This window comes from Thalassophryne amazonica, chromosome 7 (genome assembly GCF_902500255.1).
Source record: "Thalassophryne amazonica chromosome 7, fThaAma1.1, whole genome shotgun sequence".
Taxonomy (NCBI): Eukaryota; Metazoa; Chordata; class Actinopteri; order Batrachoidiformes; family Batrachoididae; genus Thalassophryne; species Thalassophryne amazonica.
In genome coordinates, this window is record NC_047109.1 from 37954579 (window position 1) to 37971340 (window position 16762).

The following is a 16762-nucleotide window of genomic DNA, read 5'->3' on the forward strand; positions in this document are numbered from 1 at the left end:
CATCCAAAGTCGGATGGATGCCGTCTCTCCTAACAAGACCAGGTTTTCCCCAGAAGCTTTGCCAATTATCTATGAAGCCCACCTCATTTTTTGGACACCACTCAGACAGCCAGCAATTCAAGGAGAACATGCGGCTAAACATGTCACTCCCGGTCTGATTGGGGAGGGGCCCAGAGAAAACTACAGAGTCCGACATTGTTTTTGCAAAGTTACACACCGATTCAATGTTAATTTTAGTGACCTCCGATTGGCGTAACCGGGTGTCATTACTGCCGACGTGAATTACAATCTTACCAAATTTACGCTTAGCCTTAGCCAGCAGTTTCAAATTTCCTTCAATGTCGCCTGCTCTGGCCCCCGGAAGACAATTGACTATGGTTGCTGGTGTCGCTAACTTCACATTTCTCAAAACAGAGTCGCCAATAGCCAGAGTTTGATCCTCGGCGGGTGTGTCGTCGAGTGGGGAGAAACGGTTAGAGATGTGAACGGGTTGGCGGTGTACACGGGGCTTCTGTTTAGGGCTACGCTTCCTCCTCACAGTCACCCAGTCGGCCTGCTTTCCCGGCTGCTCGGGATCTGCCAGGGGGGAACTAACGGCGGCTAAGCTACCTTGGTCCGCACCGACTACAGGGGCCTGGCTAGCTGTAGAATTTTCCACGGTGCGGAGCCGAGTCTCCAATTCGCCCAGCCTGGCCTCCAAAGCTACAAATAAGCTACACTTATTACAAGTACCGTTACTGCTAAAGGAGGCCGAGGAATAACTAAACATTTCACACCCAGAGCAGAAAAGTGCGGGAGAGACAGGAGAAGCCGCCATGCTAAATCGGCTAAGAGCTAGTAGCTACGCTAAGCTAGCGGATTCCTAAAAACACGCAAAGTGAATAATGTGTAAATAATTTAGAGGTGATTCAGCAGAAGGAGTGCTTTAGTTAAGGCACGTAAAGATTACACTGGGAAACAAATCGTAATCTAGATAACTAGATCAATCTAACTGCGCAGATTAAACAGCTAACAGATACAGAAAAACACCGCTGTGCTCCGGAACAGGAAGTGATACAATACCGCAGTGAGAGCCAACCACCAGTAGAGGCAAGCAAGAGCAAAATGGTGTATCAGTCATCTGTGCCAGAACTTATGGCTGACATTGGTCAAATCTAGGCCAGATCATTTTGACTGTCTGGGTGTTCACTTTCAGAAAAGTGAAATTACCTCAAATCATTCTGGCTCTGCATGATCACGTGCCGTGGCAGGACACAGTAATAAAAGGATGGCGTCCTGCAGAGCGCAGTATGCACTGTAGATATCCTTTCAAAATTGTAGAAGTTTTCGTTTAAAGATGTTAGAAAAAAACAACCAAATGGTAGCTGATGAGTGGTGAAGTATTGTGACACCACAAAGTGTGGTCTTCAGGATCCACAGGTACAGTACATGTTCCATATTGTGTGACCTTTGTTGCATGTCTCTCCATCTCTCTCACCCTTTTTTATGTTTGTCTTCTTCAAAACTGTCTCATAACACCACGCAAAAAAGATTCAAAAGAAATAAACACCACAAATAGAAAGACGACACTGTCCTGCATGCTGCATGGCCACGGTCATCATGTTATATGTGGTAGGTACATCTGTCATTAGAAATAAACTAACTTTTCAGGTCGTATCTTGACACTCTATGGCACATGATCTGTGGCGCATGGTGCGAGTCCAACTTCACTTCGATTACACACATTCTAAACAGCTTAGCACAAAATAGTTGGATTTATTTGCTTAAATAGTGATGGTTTTGTTTTAGGCATAACAAACCTACCATCCCTGGTTCTCAAGACCAGGCACCTAAGTGGCTCTACTGTACTCTTTTCTACTCTCCTATTTTACTCTTCCTTTTTAGGTATATGTTTATATACTAGCATAGTTCCACCTTAAAATTGGAATATAATATATAAGATATACCTTACTGAATTTTCATGAAAGAAACTGCAGTGTTTTCTGTCATCACTGTTTACAGTGAGAATGCACAAGGAATCTGCTCGTACTGAGAAAGTGCACAAAAGTAAAGCATTTTGTCTAAGTGGCAGCATCTTTTTCCAACCCTGAGTCTTTTTTTTTTTTTTTAGAAAATTTGACCTTTTGTGACTTTAAGTTGAAAGTCCCTAAACTTCACTGCGGGGCCTTTTCAGCGAACCAGATGGCGCAAAAGCAGATTCTATTCACAACAGAGACAAAAGAAAACCAAAATAACCCTCATCTGTGACAGCAGAGAGGACAGATGCAGGTGAGTGCTTTTTATTTCTGTACATCTTAAAAATATTGTTTGGTGTTTAGTATTGTTATCGAAACAAATCCCATGAAGAATTTTTTTTTTTAATTCTTAAAAAAGTGCTGAGATGAGATGTTACATTGAATCTCTCTTTTGTTGCTATGGAAAAACAAACAAACAAACAAAAAAATGCTATTTCGAAAGTCACGGGGCCTAAATGCCTCTTTGGCAGTGTGTCACAGCATGGCAGCGAGAAGCGGCTACCAAAGCTCCCTGTGGTGAAGCATTGAAGCAGCAGGGTGATGTTTCTTTATTTTTCCATTAGTTGATTTACAATCCTTTTGTTTCATGGTTGTGCTTACGTCAGTTTCTTTGTGTGTACAACCAGAGATGACGTTGATTATAAACCTGCTGATGTAAGGTATGTAAAGAATACTGCACCAGATAAATATTAGAACAGCTCCACGCTGGGCTTTCCACAGGTTTTTTTGTGCTCCATGGCACAATCAATTTCTCCCTCATCATGATAGCATTCCAGCATCACTGAGCCTGACCACACCTCATTTTAAGATAATTCCACTGGCTATTTAAGCAGCTCCCAGTGAGCAGCACCTCGGTAACCCTCCATGTGCGCCTTAGGCTCAAGGGGGATGTTGGCGCACTGCTCATCACAGATCACCAAACGCTAGGAAGACTTGGTTATACTCGTACTGTTTTTAAACATATAAAACATTTTGAGGAGGTCATCACAACTCCAACCAGATGTTTCAAATAGAACACAATGCTAAAGTACCCTCGGCTGTAAAATCATGTAAACAGTGAAAGAGTGTGTAGAAAGAATGTGAACTTTTGACCCCTTAGAATAGGTCAAGGTTAGCCATATTTGAACTTGTCTAAGGTCTGTGTCCCAAGAAGGCTCCCTGTGAATTTGAAGACCCTAGTAGTAATAGGAATGGAGTTATGCTGAGCACAGACAGATGGACGGACAGATGCACAGTCTCCGCAATACCCAATGGCCATATATTGGCGTTGGGCAAAAACAGCACAGAACGCACCAGGTGCAATTGGCACTTGGGTAAATCTGCTGTATCAGCATGAAAGTCAGACATGTCCATGCAACGTGGGTGCTGGGGCGGGGGTGGGGGAATTACAGCTGCGCCGTTGCGAAATGGGAGTAATACTTTCACGATGCTGTGTGCTGCTCTGCCTCTCGCTTTGTCTCCAACATGAGCTTCAGACCGTCTGTCATTTTGTGCGCTGTGAACACAACGCTGCAAATCAGCACAAAACTCTCCCTTCATGTCTAACGTCTCATTATTATTGCATTCATTCATATATCTTAGATCCTGCTTGAACACTGACTTTGCTCCCAAGTCACGCTGCCTCCACTGGCATTGAAAGCTTTTATCTTCTCTGCTTTCCTCGTTCAATTATCATCATCCTTCTTTTTGTGCACCTCCTCTCCGATCCCCAATCACTCGTTTTGACCTTCGTATCTTCATGTCTATCCAGCCCTTCAGCATATTTCCATCACCTCAGCCCCGTCTTGCCCCATCCCGCTCTCTCTCTCTCTCTCTCTCTCTCTCAATAGCTCTGTCGTTCCTCTACCGCACACTGCGTTTCTCCTCTCATCCACCCATGCCATTATTCTTTCTGCTCTCCCGCTCACCTCTTCTTACCCTTCACAAACTACCGTCATCTTCTCCCTACTCTCGCTCCCTCTTCTCCCTCTTTTCTTCACGTTTTCTTTCAGCTAAAGTTGGTTAGTTCCATCCGCCGTGCAGCGCTTTATGGCCCAGGTTTTGTCACAGTCCCAACAAATCTGCAACAATGGTCACCACACACACACACAGACACACACAAACATCCCAGTGGCAGCTTTAACAAAATTTACAGGGCTATTACGTGGCGGCTACCACACTGGAGACACAACACAGCCAAAAGCACTGGTCTGACACACGAAATTCCACTACATGGTGAGACACTTGTACATGCGTATATTTAAAATCCAGCACATGTGAGCGAGGTTTGTTCATGCGCCAGGGCAGACACAAAACCGAATTACATAACCGCACTGACTGCCAGGACACAAACTCAATGTACCTGCTTCCTTCACTCCTCTATCGTCAACTCAACCCCCCCCCCCACACACACACACACACACCAACAACTGCTCCCACCACCACAACACCCCACCACACATAACGTCTTTGTGTTGATCAAAAATACAAAAAAGTTGAGCTGATGAGAGTTTACTAGCGTAGAGGAGAAAGTTACTGCAGCACAACGTTTGTTTACCGATGTGCAGCAGGGAAATGGAAAACATATCCTAGCGTTAAACACAAAATATGAAGTAGTGCAATAATTAACAGCACCTGCAAACTCATGCTCTTGTTCTTGGAAGCTTATGTGCATCCAGTCACATGACTCTTGTTTTTTTCACATTATTGCATTAAGGACAGCATGGTGGCTTATTGTTTAGCACTGTTGCCCCCACAGCAAGAAGGTCATGGGATTGCTTTCCACCTGGTGTTTTCCGTGTTTACAGTTTACATGTTCTTCACATGTTCATGTAGGTTTCCTCCAGGTGCTCCGGCATCTTCTCACTTCCAAAGACATGCAGGTAAGATGAATTGGTGACTCTAAAGAGTCCCAGAGTGGGACCGGACAGTCTCTCGATATAAACGGTAACTGTGTCATTTTTACAGAAAGAAAATATCACATATATGACATATCTTTTAAAGGAATGCACTAAATTATGAAGGTTTGAGCTTTAACAGACACATGTACTGAAAGGCATTATGGGAAATTCATGCCTCTTTCGATAACCCCCCCCCCGGTCAAAACGCATCGAACACTGCCATATACTGGATGAATAGCAGCCCATATTGATCGTGAATTACTTCACAAACAGAATTTTCAGTTTTACAAATGGCTTTTTTACAAATGAAAAAAATACATCTTTCAAATGCACATTTATTTGTAAAAACCAACACATACATTACAGTAACTTGTGTGTTGGTTTTTACAAATAACTAAAACAACCAGTGAAGAAGATTCAAGACTGCTGAGGGAGGACTGAGCTCACAGTCGCCTGACTATTGCAAAACACACAACAGATAAGTAGTAAAGTGTATGATTTTGATTCACTATGCCAGCAAAAAAAAAAAAGTTAGCGAACTGAAAGTTGGCGGAGCTCCATTTTGCAGAAGCTAAGTGGTCTGCTGATGGTTTTCAAAATTATCTGAAAAGCTAATCTGCTAACAAAAAAGTTATCTTTGCTAATTAGTGGTTAGTGGAACTGTGCCCACCACTGGATAGACCAAATGCTATTTGTAAGCTTTGGCCTTGTATAAATCTTTGACTTCAGGCACTGTGTGGAACTGCATTGTGATCCCAATTCACTGTCTAGGATTTAAGAAGAGGTGAAGATAAATAGTAAATGGACTGCATTTATAAAGCACTTTTCCATCTGCATCAGATGCTCAAAGCGGTAGGGGATTAAGGACCTTGCCCAAGGGCTCTTAGTGATTTTTCTGGTCAGGCTGGGATTTGAACTGAGGATCCTCTGGTTTCAAGCCCAATGCTTATCCACTAGACCATCACCTCCCCCCAAAAATGTATGCACTTTTTAAAATGTGATTTTATTTTTTATTTTTTAATGGCAACTTTAACTTTGGTAAATTCAGTGACATGGTGCTATGCAAATACTGCTTTAATGAATCAGAATGGCAATTTAAAATTAAAAGGTTATGAATCAATTTGTCCACTGAGATATCAGTATTATGTGATGTCAACATAAGACTACCCAGGCGGTACAAAACAAGTTGTCTTCTCAGCTCTATTTTCAGTATTGCAATAAGGTATTGCAATTTCTAACATATTGCAGTGTATTGCAATATGCATCAAATAGCAATGTATTGCAATATGTATCATCACAGTGTATTGCATTGTATCACAATATGTACCACATTGCAGTGTAGCGCAATATGTATCATACACAATGTATTGCAATATGTATCATATTGCAGTGTATCGGAATATGCATTATATTGCAGTGCATGACAGTATGTGTCACATTGCAGTGTATCACAATATACCTCCTACTGTACCTCTTCTCATGCAAATGCCACAAACTATGTTGCTTCTGCTACTCCACAGCTTAACTTTTTATCTAGTTCTTTTTCTCTGTTGGTCCATTTCTGTCTTTATATTGGTGTCTGACACTGCAATTTTCCTCAGTCTCTTTCTAAACAACTACTCAATATAGATAGTTTATTCTATTCTCCCAGCCTCCTCGAACCAAAATTCTTTTACTCGGTGCTTTGCAGAAACGCTGAGGACCAACTTCAGCTGTGCTTATCTCTCTTTCTTTCAGAGTGTTTTCATTTGAGACTGTCTCCTTTAAGTCTTTGTGTCCATTTTTTTTTTTCTTTTACTCCCTTAGTCCCGTCTGTCATTTCCTGAGCCCTCATGGGCATACAATCCTGTCATCACCTCTCTATTATTAATCTTAATTACCAATTCTAACTTTATTACTGCCATTTTGAGCAATTCAGCTCCAGCTTGCGTTATTATGAATTCACTGCAGCTCCTCCTACGTTTGTCATTTGCTGTGCACTGCACTGGATCCCAGTTTGTATCAATCAACACCAATTAGGATCTTGGTCCCAATCGGACATTCATAAAACTTCACATGGAGTACTTTGAGGAATATTCAGCCTCAGTTGAACTGAACAGAAGGGTTGTGCTTATACTGGTGCCGCTTTGCTAAAATTTCCATAAAAATTGTTAATTTTGTGATAAAAGCATGGAATTTGGCACACATATTCTAAATTAACTAATGTTTATTTTTTAGATATGGAGCCATTCTGGAGCTGATCTCTAATGAGCTACAGGGGTCAATAAAGAATTACACAGGGGTGAAAATTTAAAAAATGCTCCAATCATGTTGAAAACTATACAACATTATTTGTCTGATCATAATGATTCCGATAAGGTATAGTTTGAACTATCTTTGACTGAATGTTCTGGAGTTATGGGGTAAAAACAGCAAAAATGGTGACAAAGGCCAGTTTCAGTTTGTACAGGGGTCAAAAGTTAAAGTTGCTCCAATTTTGGTAAAAATTATGCATATTATTGGTTGAGTTAATAGCATTTTAAAAAAAGAATAGTTTGCACCATTTGTCATGCTTAGTTATCATGTTACAGGGTAACATATGTCATACGTCATAGAATCCAGTGGACGTTGACCTTGTGTGACCTTTACTTTGGAGACAATGCATTCAACACTAATAGTCAAAACTATTCCTTTTATTAATCCTTTTATTTCAACCAATAATTTGCATCACTTTTTACCAAAATTGGAGCAACTTTAACTTTTGACCCCTGTACAAACTGAAACTGATCTTTATCACCATTTTTGCTGTTTTTACCCCATAACTCCAGAACATTCAGTCATAGATAGTCCAAACTATACCGTTTAAGAATCATTATGATCAGAGAAATAATGTGGAATAGTTTTCAACATGACTGGAGCATTTTTATATTTTGACCCCTGTGTAATTCTTTATTGATCCCTGTAGCTCATTAGAGATCAGCTCCAGGATGGCTCCATATCTGAAACTAAACAGTAGTTAATTTAGAATACATGTGCCAAATTCCATGCTTTTATCACAAAATGTACAATTGTTTTGCTATGCCACCCCACTATTACAATGAGGTACATTACTGTTGCTACACATTAACTGCAGTTTTAAAAATCTCTCAACATCAAAAATTTCAAAGATTTCAGAGTTATTTGAACAGTTAAAGTGTTTTAACAACACTCTTGTTTTTAAATTTTGCACAGTGTTAGTGTTTCTACAAAGAAAAGAGTTCTTGTGATATAATGAAACTTTACTGGTGGTGCAGTGACAACGGTGCCACCACATGACCAGAAAGTTGCAGGATCAAATGCAACTTGTGGCCTTTGTCTTTTTTTTTATAAACAACTCCCAAAGAAAATTTTGCAGTGTTAAGATGACTTTGGACAAGAATGTACATGGTCCCATTCAAAATTGTAGTTACTGCATATGGATCCATTGAAAATAGTGTTAAATCAACTCTATCATAGTGTTAACACAACCATCATTGTACTAATCATCTACATTAGAGCTGAGCAACTTGATTTACACCATGATAGAGTTGTTTTAACACTATTTTGAATGTCAAATTAACACTGAAAAATTCCCTTCGCTGGTAAACAGGAAAAACATAGATGAGTGGGTGAGTGGATGAGTTCATCCCAGGTAGTGTAAGCAATAACTCAAAAACAATAAATTCTATCATCTTATAACTTGGCAAATTAAAAGACCACACAAGGAAGATGAAGTGATGCACCAGATCAACAAAAAACAAAAAAAACCGTAGCTGCGTAACAGAAATGACACGACTGTACACTTTGCATCGAGTGAAAGACAGACACCATCATGTTTGACCCCTTCATAGGCTTTGCCAGGCCTTTGTGTTTGGTTTTCAACCATTCTACATAAAACTGCAGATTAATTGACCCAATTAATTTTTAATGTTGCTGATGTAGATTTGTTTTAGGTTAAACTTTCATTTAAACATGGTACAGAGCATTTCAGTACATTTCAATCAATTTCTCCAAAGGTTTTCAACCAATCTCCACAAGCCTTGTTGGACTGATCAGTCAGCTTCCACTGCTTCATTGTTGAGACACGGCGATTTCCCACCAATTCCTGAAAAACTACCAGCCTGATCTTCATGCTCATTTACAGAATCCAATGATAGACAATCATTTTTTATGCACATGCTGTTAGAGTGAAATGTGCACTCAGACCGTGCTGATGGAACCTCAAACAGTTAGATAAACACCAAATAACAATTCAAAGACTGCCTGGCTGTGCGTGCACTGACTGGAGTGCTCCTGTTTAGTCTGGTAATTACACCTGAGGTTCCCTGCAGAATGTACACTGCACATTCTATTCCATCTGTCTGTCTGCAAGTACGTGCATGTTCAAGTGTGCGTGACTTACGGGCGATGCAGAGCAACATCAGGACCAGGCTGTGCAAGGCCAGAGAGAGGGGCGCGGGGAGGAGGCGGCAGAGGACAGAGCTCCGGGTGGTCCTCATTGAGCAGCTTTGTGTCTGTGTGTGTTTGAAAGTGCACGTTTGATCAATGGCTCCTCTGTGACCCCGCCTGCACTGCTACAGACAATCTAGCACACACACGCACCCACACAAACCCACTGATCTGTTCTAAACCGTGTATACACTGACTGCCCAGCTTTAGTCAGACACAAGTTGTTGTAGGACAACAGCCTTCTACACCACAACACACACACACACACACACAAAGTAATACCTTCAGCTGCAACGCCTTGGAGAAGGTTTAACCAGAGCCCACGGGGCTAACCAAGCTAGAGCCTTAGATGCTATATCAAAACACACTGAGATGATCTTAGAACAGCAAAAAGTTGTGTCATTGTGAGGCTTGCGTAGAATTTATGGCATTCATCAACTCTCCGACTCCTCGGCTCAGTCGTATGTGAGCAAAACCGCTAAAGAAACCGTGCTAAGATGGCTATTTTCTCCCACAAAGCTCCTCGGAGATCAAAGCTAGAGACTGTCAGATCAATGAACGGGAAAAAAGCAATAATAAAAGTGACCTTGAAGCACTGTGTTGTTCACCAATAAGGGTTTTCAATAACAACAGGTAATTAACCAAATAAGGAACAGCTAATCACGGACAGTACACCACAGCGTCAAAGCCAGAGGCGGCTCCGCGATCCGAGTGTCTCGATACAGATCACACAATTAACCACAACAAATAGACTGGGTCTTATAGGTCAACCCACACAGCTCGGGGGAACAGAAAATATCAATAATGCTGTATTTCTCTCAGATACAAGCTGAGGGAAAAGCCTTCAAAAGCCAGTCAAAATAATCTCTGTTGATGTTGACTCAATGTCAAATGGAGCGACCTACAGCAGTGCCCCTCAAGGATGGAGAAATGTGAACCAACAGTGTTCAAGCTTTAAAAAAAAAGTCCTGATTTTAACAAGGCAAGCAGAGTTCCAGCCAGACGTCAGTGCTGTTTTGAACTACGGCTGAGCTGACCTGGCCTCGGGAGGGACGAGGACTATCATGCTGTAACTCATCTACCAGCAGCTAAGGTTAAATAAAACCCACTGATCTGAGAACACTGCTCTGGAAAGCCACAGAAAAACCAACGTGCACAAGCACCAAGCAAAATGTCAAGTACTTTGATTTGAGATATTAAAGTTTGTTGACTTCCTGCAAGGAACGGAGGATTAGTCAACTGTTTCAGTTGTGATATGTCATCGTACCTACACTGTAGCACAAACGGACAGTGTTTTTACAGGGTAATTTTACACTGCCGGGATTAATCACAGGCTGGAAGACAGTATAATAGTACGGCATTGATTTGAATAACTGTTCCAGCGCTAGACGCTCCGCCAGGGGCAGTCAGCGACCCCAGTGCATTGGCTCACACACAGATCTCAAAACCTGTTGTGTTTCAGATCCAGATCACCACTCTCTGAGAGCGGAGTATTTGTGTGTTTGCGTGTTTAATATGCGTGTTTGTCACGCAAAGACAAGTTGCGACAGGCAGCAGCGCACACCTCACACCTCACTGAGCACTATCTGATGGAATAAACGGCGGGTGTCATCCTGAGATTACGACGCGGCATCCCCCTGTGCTCACGCACGCCCTGCACCCTGACAAACCCAGCTGTAATGGCTTTGGGCGTGACACAAAGCAGATCACAGCCAATCTTTCCACAAGATTTCACCGGTCAAAGGACTGACGCTGACAAAATGACTCTGTTTTGGTGTTAGAACAGCCGCTCCAGTCAGGGAGATTGGGGTGCCAGCAGGAGACAGATGGGGACAAAGTCTATTCACTTCTTCAAATCGATCTCCAAAAATACCCTTCGTTTATCCGTCCAGTACACTCTGTCTTGCTCTTTCTCCTCTTCCTTCAATCCTCTTGTCAATCCACAGCGCCGTCCCCACAAATTTGTCTTTGCTGCACTTCCTGCCGGTTGTTCTACGAAAGCGTCTTTAGTCCCAGTGGTGTTTATCACAACTGTCTGTTTTTTGGGTTCTTGTCTTCCCTTTATATAACTCTGACCTCCCTCCCTTTGCTTTTTTCTGTGTGGCCGACCACGCACTTGGGTGTCACCGCATATTTTGCATGATATTTTGTGAAGGTTGAGGATGACTGTGTGGATGGAAGCAGTGACAATGAGTGGCTTTCAGGTCTGCAAACAGTGGCGGTGTGTGTCCAGTGTCGACTCAACCCCAGTTAAACAGTTAGCTGTCTGTTACTCCCTTACACTATCTACTAGCCATTAATTTGTCCATAGAAGGATGCACAGAGGCATCATAGTGCCTCTTTATGTTAAATGGACAGTTTTATGGCTGCAGGGATGTGCATGGCTGTCTGCTGATAAAAACGGCCTGTGTGCACGGGTATTAGATTTAAAGGGCATGCTGCTAAAAGCCAAACTAACAATGCAATGGTCACTGGACTGATGTGAACCTCATTCAGTAAATAAGTTTTAATATGATGGAATTAGAGCAGCATGGTGGCTTATTGGTTTGCACTGTTACCCCACATCGAGTAGGTCTTGGGATTGTTTTCCACCTGGTCCTTTCTGTGTGGGTTTGCATGTTCTCCACCATGTTTGCAGGAGCATGTGATAGACTAGTGCACTGTACAGGGTGTACCTGGTTTCTTGCCCTATGAATGCTGGGACAGGCTCCAGCTTCCCTGTGATCTTCATCTGGAATAAACAGGTGTAGAAAATGAAAGAATGATGAAATTATAATGATTGCTCATACATTACAGTAGTTCTGTCGTAACCATAGGAATAGAGAAATTATTTTTAAGAGTTTGTAATGCTACCAGAACAAAAGGGGCCTTTATGGTCAACTAAGACCTGAGGCAATGATTAATACAATTCAGGAAATCCATCACTTGAAGGATGATTTTATGTTTTTCAAAACCAACCATTATGATTCAGAACAGATGACAGTTGAAGGGTTTATACTCTACAAACGGTAATGGCCCCACCCTTCAAACACGTGTGGCATCACTGCATTGAGTACAGATCATGATCCTGAAGCAATTATTTCATGAACGTTTGATGGAAGTCTATCGGTAAATTACAGTAATCTAAAGTAATCTGCACCCAAATTACAGTTATGAAGGCAACCGGTTAACTAGCAAGCTGGCACCATGGTGGACTAAACAAGGTAATATCAGATGAATCCTTTTCCATACTCTTTATATGATTCCCTTTCAGTTTGGATTTTTGTTTTGTGCGTGTGCACATGAGCTGTCTGAAAGGGGGAGGGTCCACTATTCCAGGTGTCCACTAGTACTAGGGTACACTAATCCTAGGGTCCACTACTCCTAAGGTCCACTGGTCCTAACCTCTTTGTATTATTTCATGGTGTATATTACAACACCAAACTGATTTTAATGTTCACAAATAAATGTAATACTTTCAAATAGCTAATAAACCAAATGCAGGTTTGTTCAATTTACAAAAATATAACATATGATTATGTTGACGTACACCATTAATCACCTTTAACTGTACTGTTGTCTGTTGAATAGAAAAACAAATAATGGTAATTCACCATAATTGTTTTTTTAAACTGTCACACATTTGTAACATTACTTAACCTAATTTAGTGCAACATATTGCCTACCATAAATGTAAAACAACTTCAACATGCTCTCCTTAATACTAGGACTAGTTCCAGTCTGAAAGTACCTCATGTGGAACATTTTAATGTATAAACTTACAAATATAAATAGCTACATTAAGTTCATGGAGACTTAATATCAACTTTGTCAAGTCACATGTTGAACAACATTTATACAATGGTTATAGCTCCCAGGAGTCTTCTCCTTTAATTTAGTATTAAACAAATTATTCAAACTGCTTTAACTTGCATTTTCACAGTTTTAGTGTCTTTCAACGCCTTTTATTTTACTCTTATTGTTGATCGTGTTAGTTTGTCACTGTTTATTCCACTTTGTGCTCTTTGATCATGTTACCCCTTCTGAAGGACCACAATGGAAATAAGTGCCTGCATTTTATTGTGTTTATCCTTTTATTATCATCCTGTTGTATCTGTTTTATACAATGCCATATAATAATAAATTAAATCAAATCAAGTCCTTTTCCATCATTGTGCTTTGGCATTAGTTGTTTTTGCACAGGAAGCACACAACTAAATTGGATGAAAAACAACATTAGGTAATTAACATCGTTCACTAGACTTTCTATGGTTGGAAAACAACTGACAGCTATGAAAAATAGAAACATATTTTTAAAGACCATTACAGTGTCTGAAAAAAGTCATGTAACACTATCCATTAATGAGAACACACTTTGTCTCTTTCTGACCAGAGCTTTACATGGAGCTCTGTCATTCAAACTCTGGACTACACAACTCATGGAAAAGGACAACACTAATGTCTCCATGCACTTATGTAATGTACCAATTTAGATTTGTAAGTTCATATATTAAAACATTTAATGCCAAGTGCTTTCAGGCACACAGCAGTGGTGGCGGGTGTGTGTGTGTGGGGGGGGATCAGCACACACACAAGAAAAATTTAAACTGAATGTGCACCGGGGAGAGTGTGGAAAAGAATTAATTTAATATTTACCTTGTTTTGTCCATCAAGGTGCCAGCTTGTTAATTTGTTAATGCTCATGAGTTACTGGTTGTCATTGTAAACGTAATTGGGGCGCAGATTACTTTAGTAGCTGTTTAGTGACAAGGGCAAGTCCAACACGTCATACGTGATGTGCTAACATGGCGGTGATAGCCCGTATCAGCACCAAGTGGGATCAAAGGCTTCTTGAGTACAGATCATGACCAATTATTTAACGAAAGCTTAGTGAAAAATCTACTGACATGAGTGTGTTTGAGGGAATTAATTTGAGAGAGATGACAGATCAATCAATCATGGACTTCCATGTCAGGTCTGGGAGCATATGTTGGGATCCTCAACACTGAAACACCTGCATGCTGGATCATTGCCAGAAAAATGCACCACATGGCCAAAATCTTGTAGGTGATATTCCAACAATCCAAGGAGTATGCCTCATCTGAGTCTCCCTAAGTAGCCATTCATTTCACACAAACACCTGAAGTCACGGTTTAGCATCCAGGCATCATAATTACAACCCTGGCAATAATTATGGAATCACCGGCCTCGGAGGATGTTCATTCAGTTGTTTAATTTTGTAGAAAAAAAGCAGATCACAGACATGACACAAAACTAAAGTAATTTCAAATGGCAACTTTCTGGCTTTAAGAAACACTATAAGAAATCAGGAAAAATAATTGTGGCAGTCAGTAACGGTTACTTTTTTAGACCAAGCAGAGGGAAAAAATATGGACTCACTCAATTCTGAGGAATAAATTATGGAATCACCCTGTAAATTTTCATCCCCAAAACTAACACCTGCATCAAATCAGATCTGCTCATTAGTCTGCATCTAAAAAGGAGTGATCACACCTTGGAGAGCTGTTGCACCAAGTGGACTGACATGAGTCATGGCTCTAACATGCGAGATGTCAATTAAAACAAAGGAGAGGATTATCAAACTCTTAAAAAAGAGGGTAAATCATCACGCAATGTTGCAAAAGATGTTGGTTGTTCACAGTCAGCTGTGTCTAAACTCTGGACCAAATACAAACAACATGGGAAGGTTGTTAAAGGCAAACATACTGGTAGACCAAGGAAGACATCAAAGCGTCAAGACAGAAAACTTAAAGCAATATGTCTCAAAAATTGAAAATGCACAACAAAACAAATGAGGAACGAATGGGAGGAAACTGGAGTCAACGTATGTGACCGAACTGTAAGAAACCGCCTAAAGGAAATGGGATTTACATACAGAAAAGTTAAACGAAAGCCATCATTAACACCTAAACAGAAAAAAAACAAGGTTACAATGGGCTAAGGAAAAGCAATCGTGGACTGTGGATGACTGGATGAAAGTCATATTCAGTGATGAATCTCGAATCTGCATTGGGCAAGGTGATGATGCTGGAACTTTTGTTTGGTGCTGTTCTAATGAGATTTATAAAGATGACTGCCTGAAGAGAACATGTAAATTTCCACACTCATTGATGATATGGGGCTGCATGTCAGGTAAAGGCACTGGGGAGATGGCTGTCATTACATCATCAATAAATGCACAAGTTTACATTGATATTTTTGGACACTTTTCTTATCCCATCAATTGAAAGGATGTTTGGGGATGATGAAATCATTTTTCAAGATGATAATGCATCTTGTCATAGAGCAAAAACTGTGAAAACATTCCTTGCAAAAAGACACATAGGGTCAATGTCATGGCCTGCAAATAGTCCGGATCTTAATCCAATTGAAAATCTTTGGTGGAAGTTGAAGAAAATGGTCCATGACAAGGCTCCAACCTGCAAAGCTGATCTGGCAACAGCAATCAGAGAAAGTTGGAGCCAGATTGATGAAGAGTACTGTTTGTCACTCATTAAGTCCATGCCTCAGAGACTGCAAGCTGTTATAAAAGCCAGAGGTGGTGCAACAAAATACTAGTGATGTGTTGGAGCGTTCTTTTGTTTTTCATGATTCCATAATTTATTCCTCAGAATTGAGTGATTCCATATTTTTTTCCCTCTGCTTGGTCTAAAAAAGCTACCGTTACTGACTGCCACAATTTTTTTCCCTGATTTCTTATAGTGTTTCTTAAAGCCAGAAAGTTGCCATTTGAAATGACTTTAGTTTTGTGTCATGTCTGTGATCTGCTTTTTTTTTTTACAAAATTAAACAACTGAATGAACATCCTCCGAGGCCGGTGATTCCATAATTTTTGCCAGGGGCTGTATATGAAGTAAGTCAGGAAGCACTGAGACCCTAAAGAACTGGATTTTCATTTTTCCATAAAGGTGTTGGCATCTCAAAGTCTGATGTCACTGTCAAGATAAATGAATCTTTCTATAAATGCAACACTTTCACTGCATACAGATACACTTTTGATGATTCTATAAACTTGGATCTTAGTCTTAATCCAAGACAATCACAAATCCAGAAAGTCTGGCTCCTTCAAATTTCGAAGAGCCACAATCAGGGTATCCATTGATTCAACAAATATCACAGCATCGCCCTTGGATTCAAGATCAACAAATAAAGATAATAACCTGTCTTCACAAGTAAAATGCAGGAACACTGAGAGAAGTAAAGACAGACACATAATGACAGTGTGACAAAATAAATCACAAGAAAAGAAGAAGAAAAATGATTCACCTCTTGGGTGTGTTTGTTTGAGGACTAAACAAATGGTAGAAAATGTTGATGTCTACCTTCTGTCTTCTCTTTGTTTCTTTCAATAGAACAACTTGCACTGTAATCACCACCTTGAACTCCTTTCAAACATATAGAAACATTCTGCTTTTCCAAACA

The 16762-nt window shown here is 40.6% G+C and overlaps 1 protein-coding gene across 1 annotated transcript in view; it reads right to left on the reverse strand.

The window, feature by feature from the left end:
• cadm4 (cell adhesion molecule 4) overlaps positions 1–9549 on the reverse strand; it is a 365953-nt gene extending 356404 nt beyond the window's left edge. The window contains 1 exon segment of the mRNA XM_034174031.1: positions 9294–9549. Coding sequence (XP_034029922.1) covers positions 9294–9390 — 97 coding nt within the window. The 5' untranslated portion in view covers positions 9391–9549.
• Positions 9550–16762: the final 7213 nt, after the last annotated feature.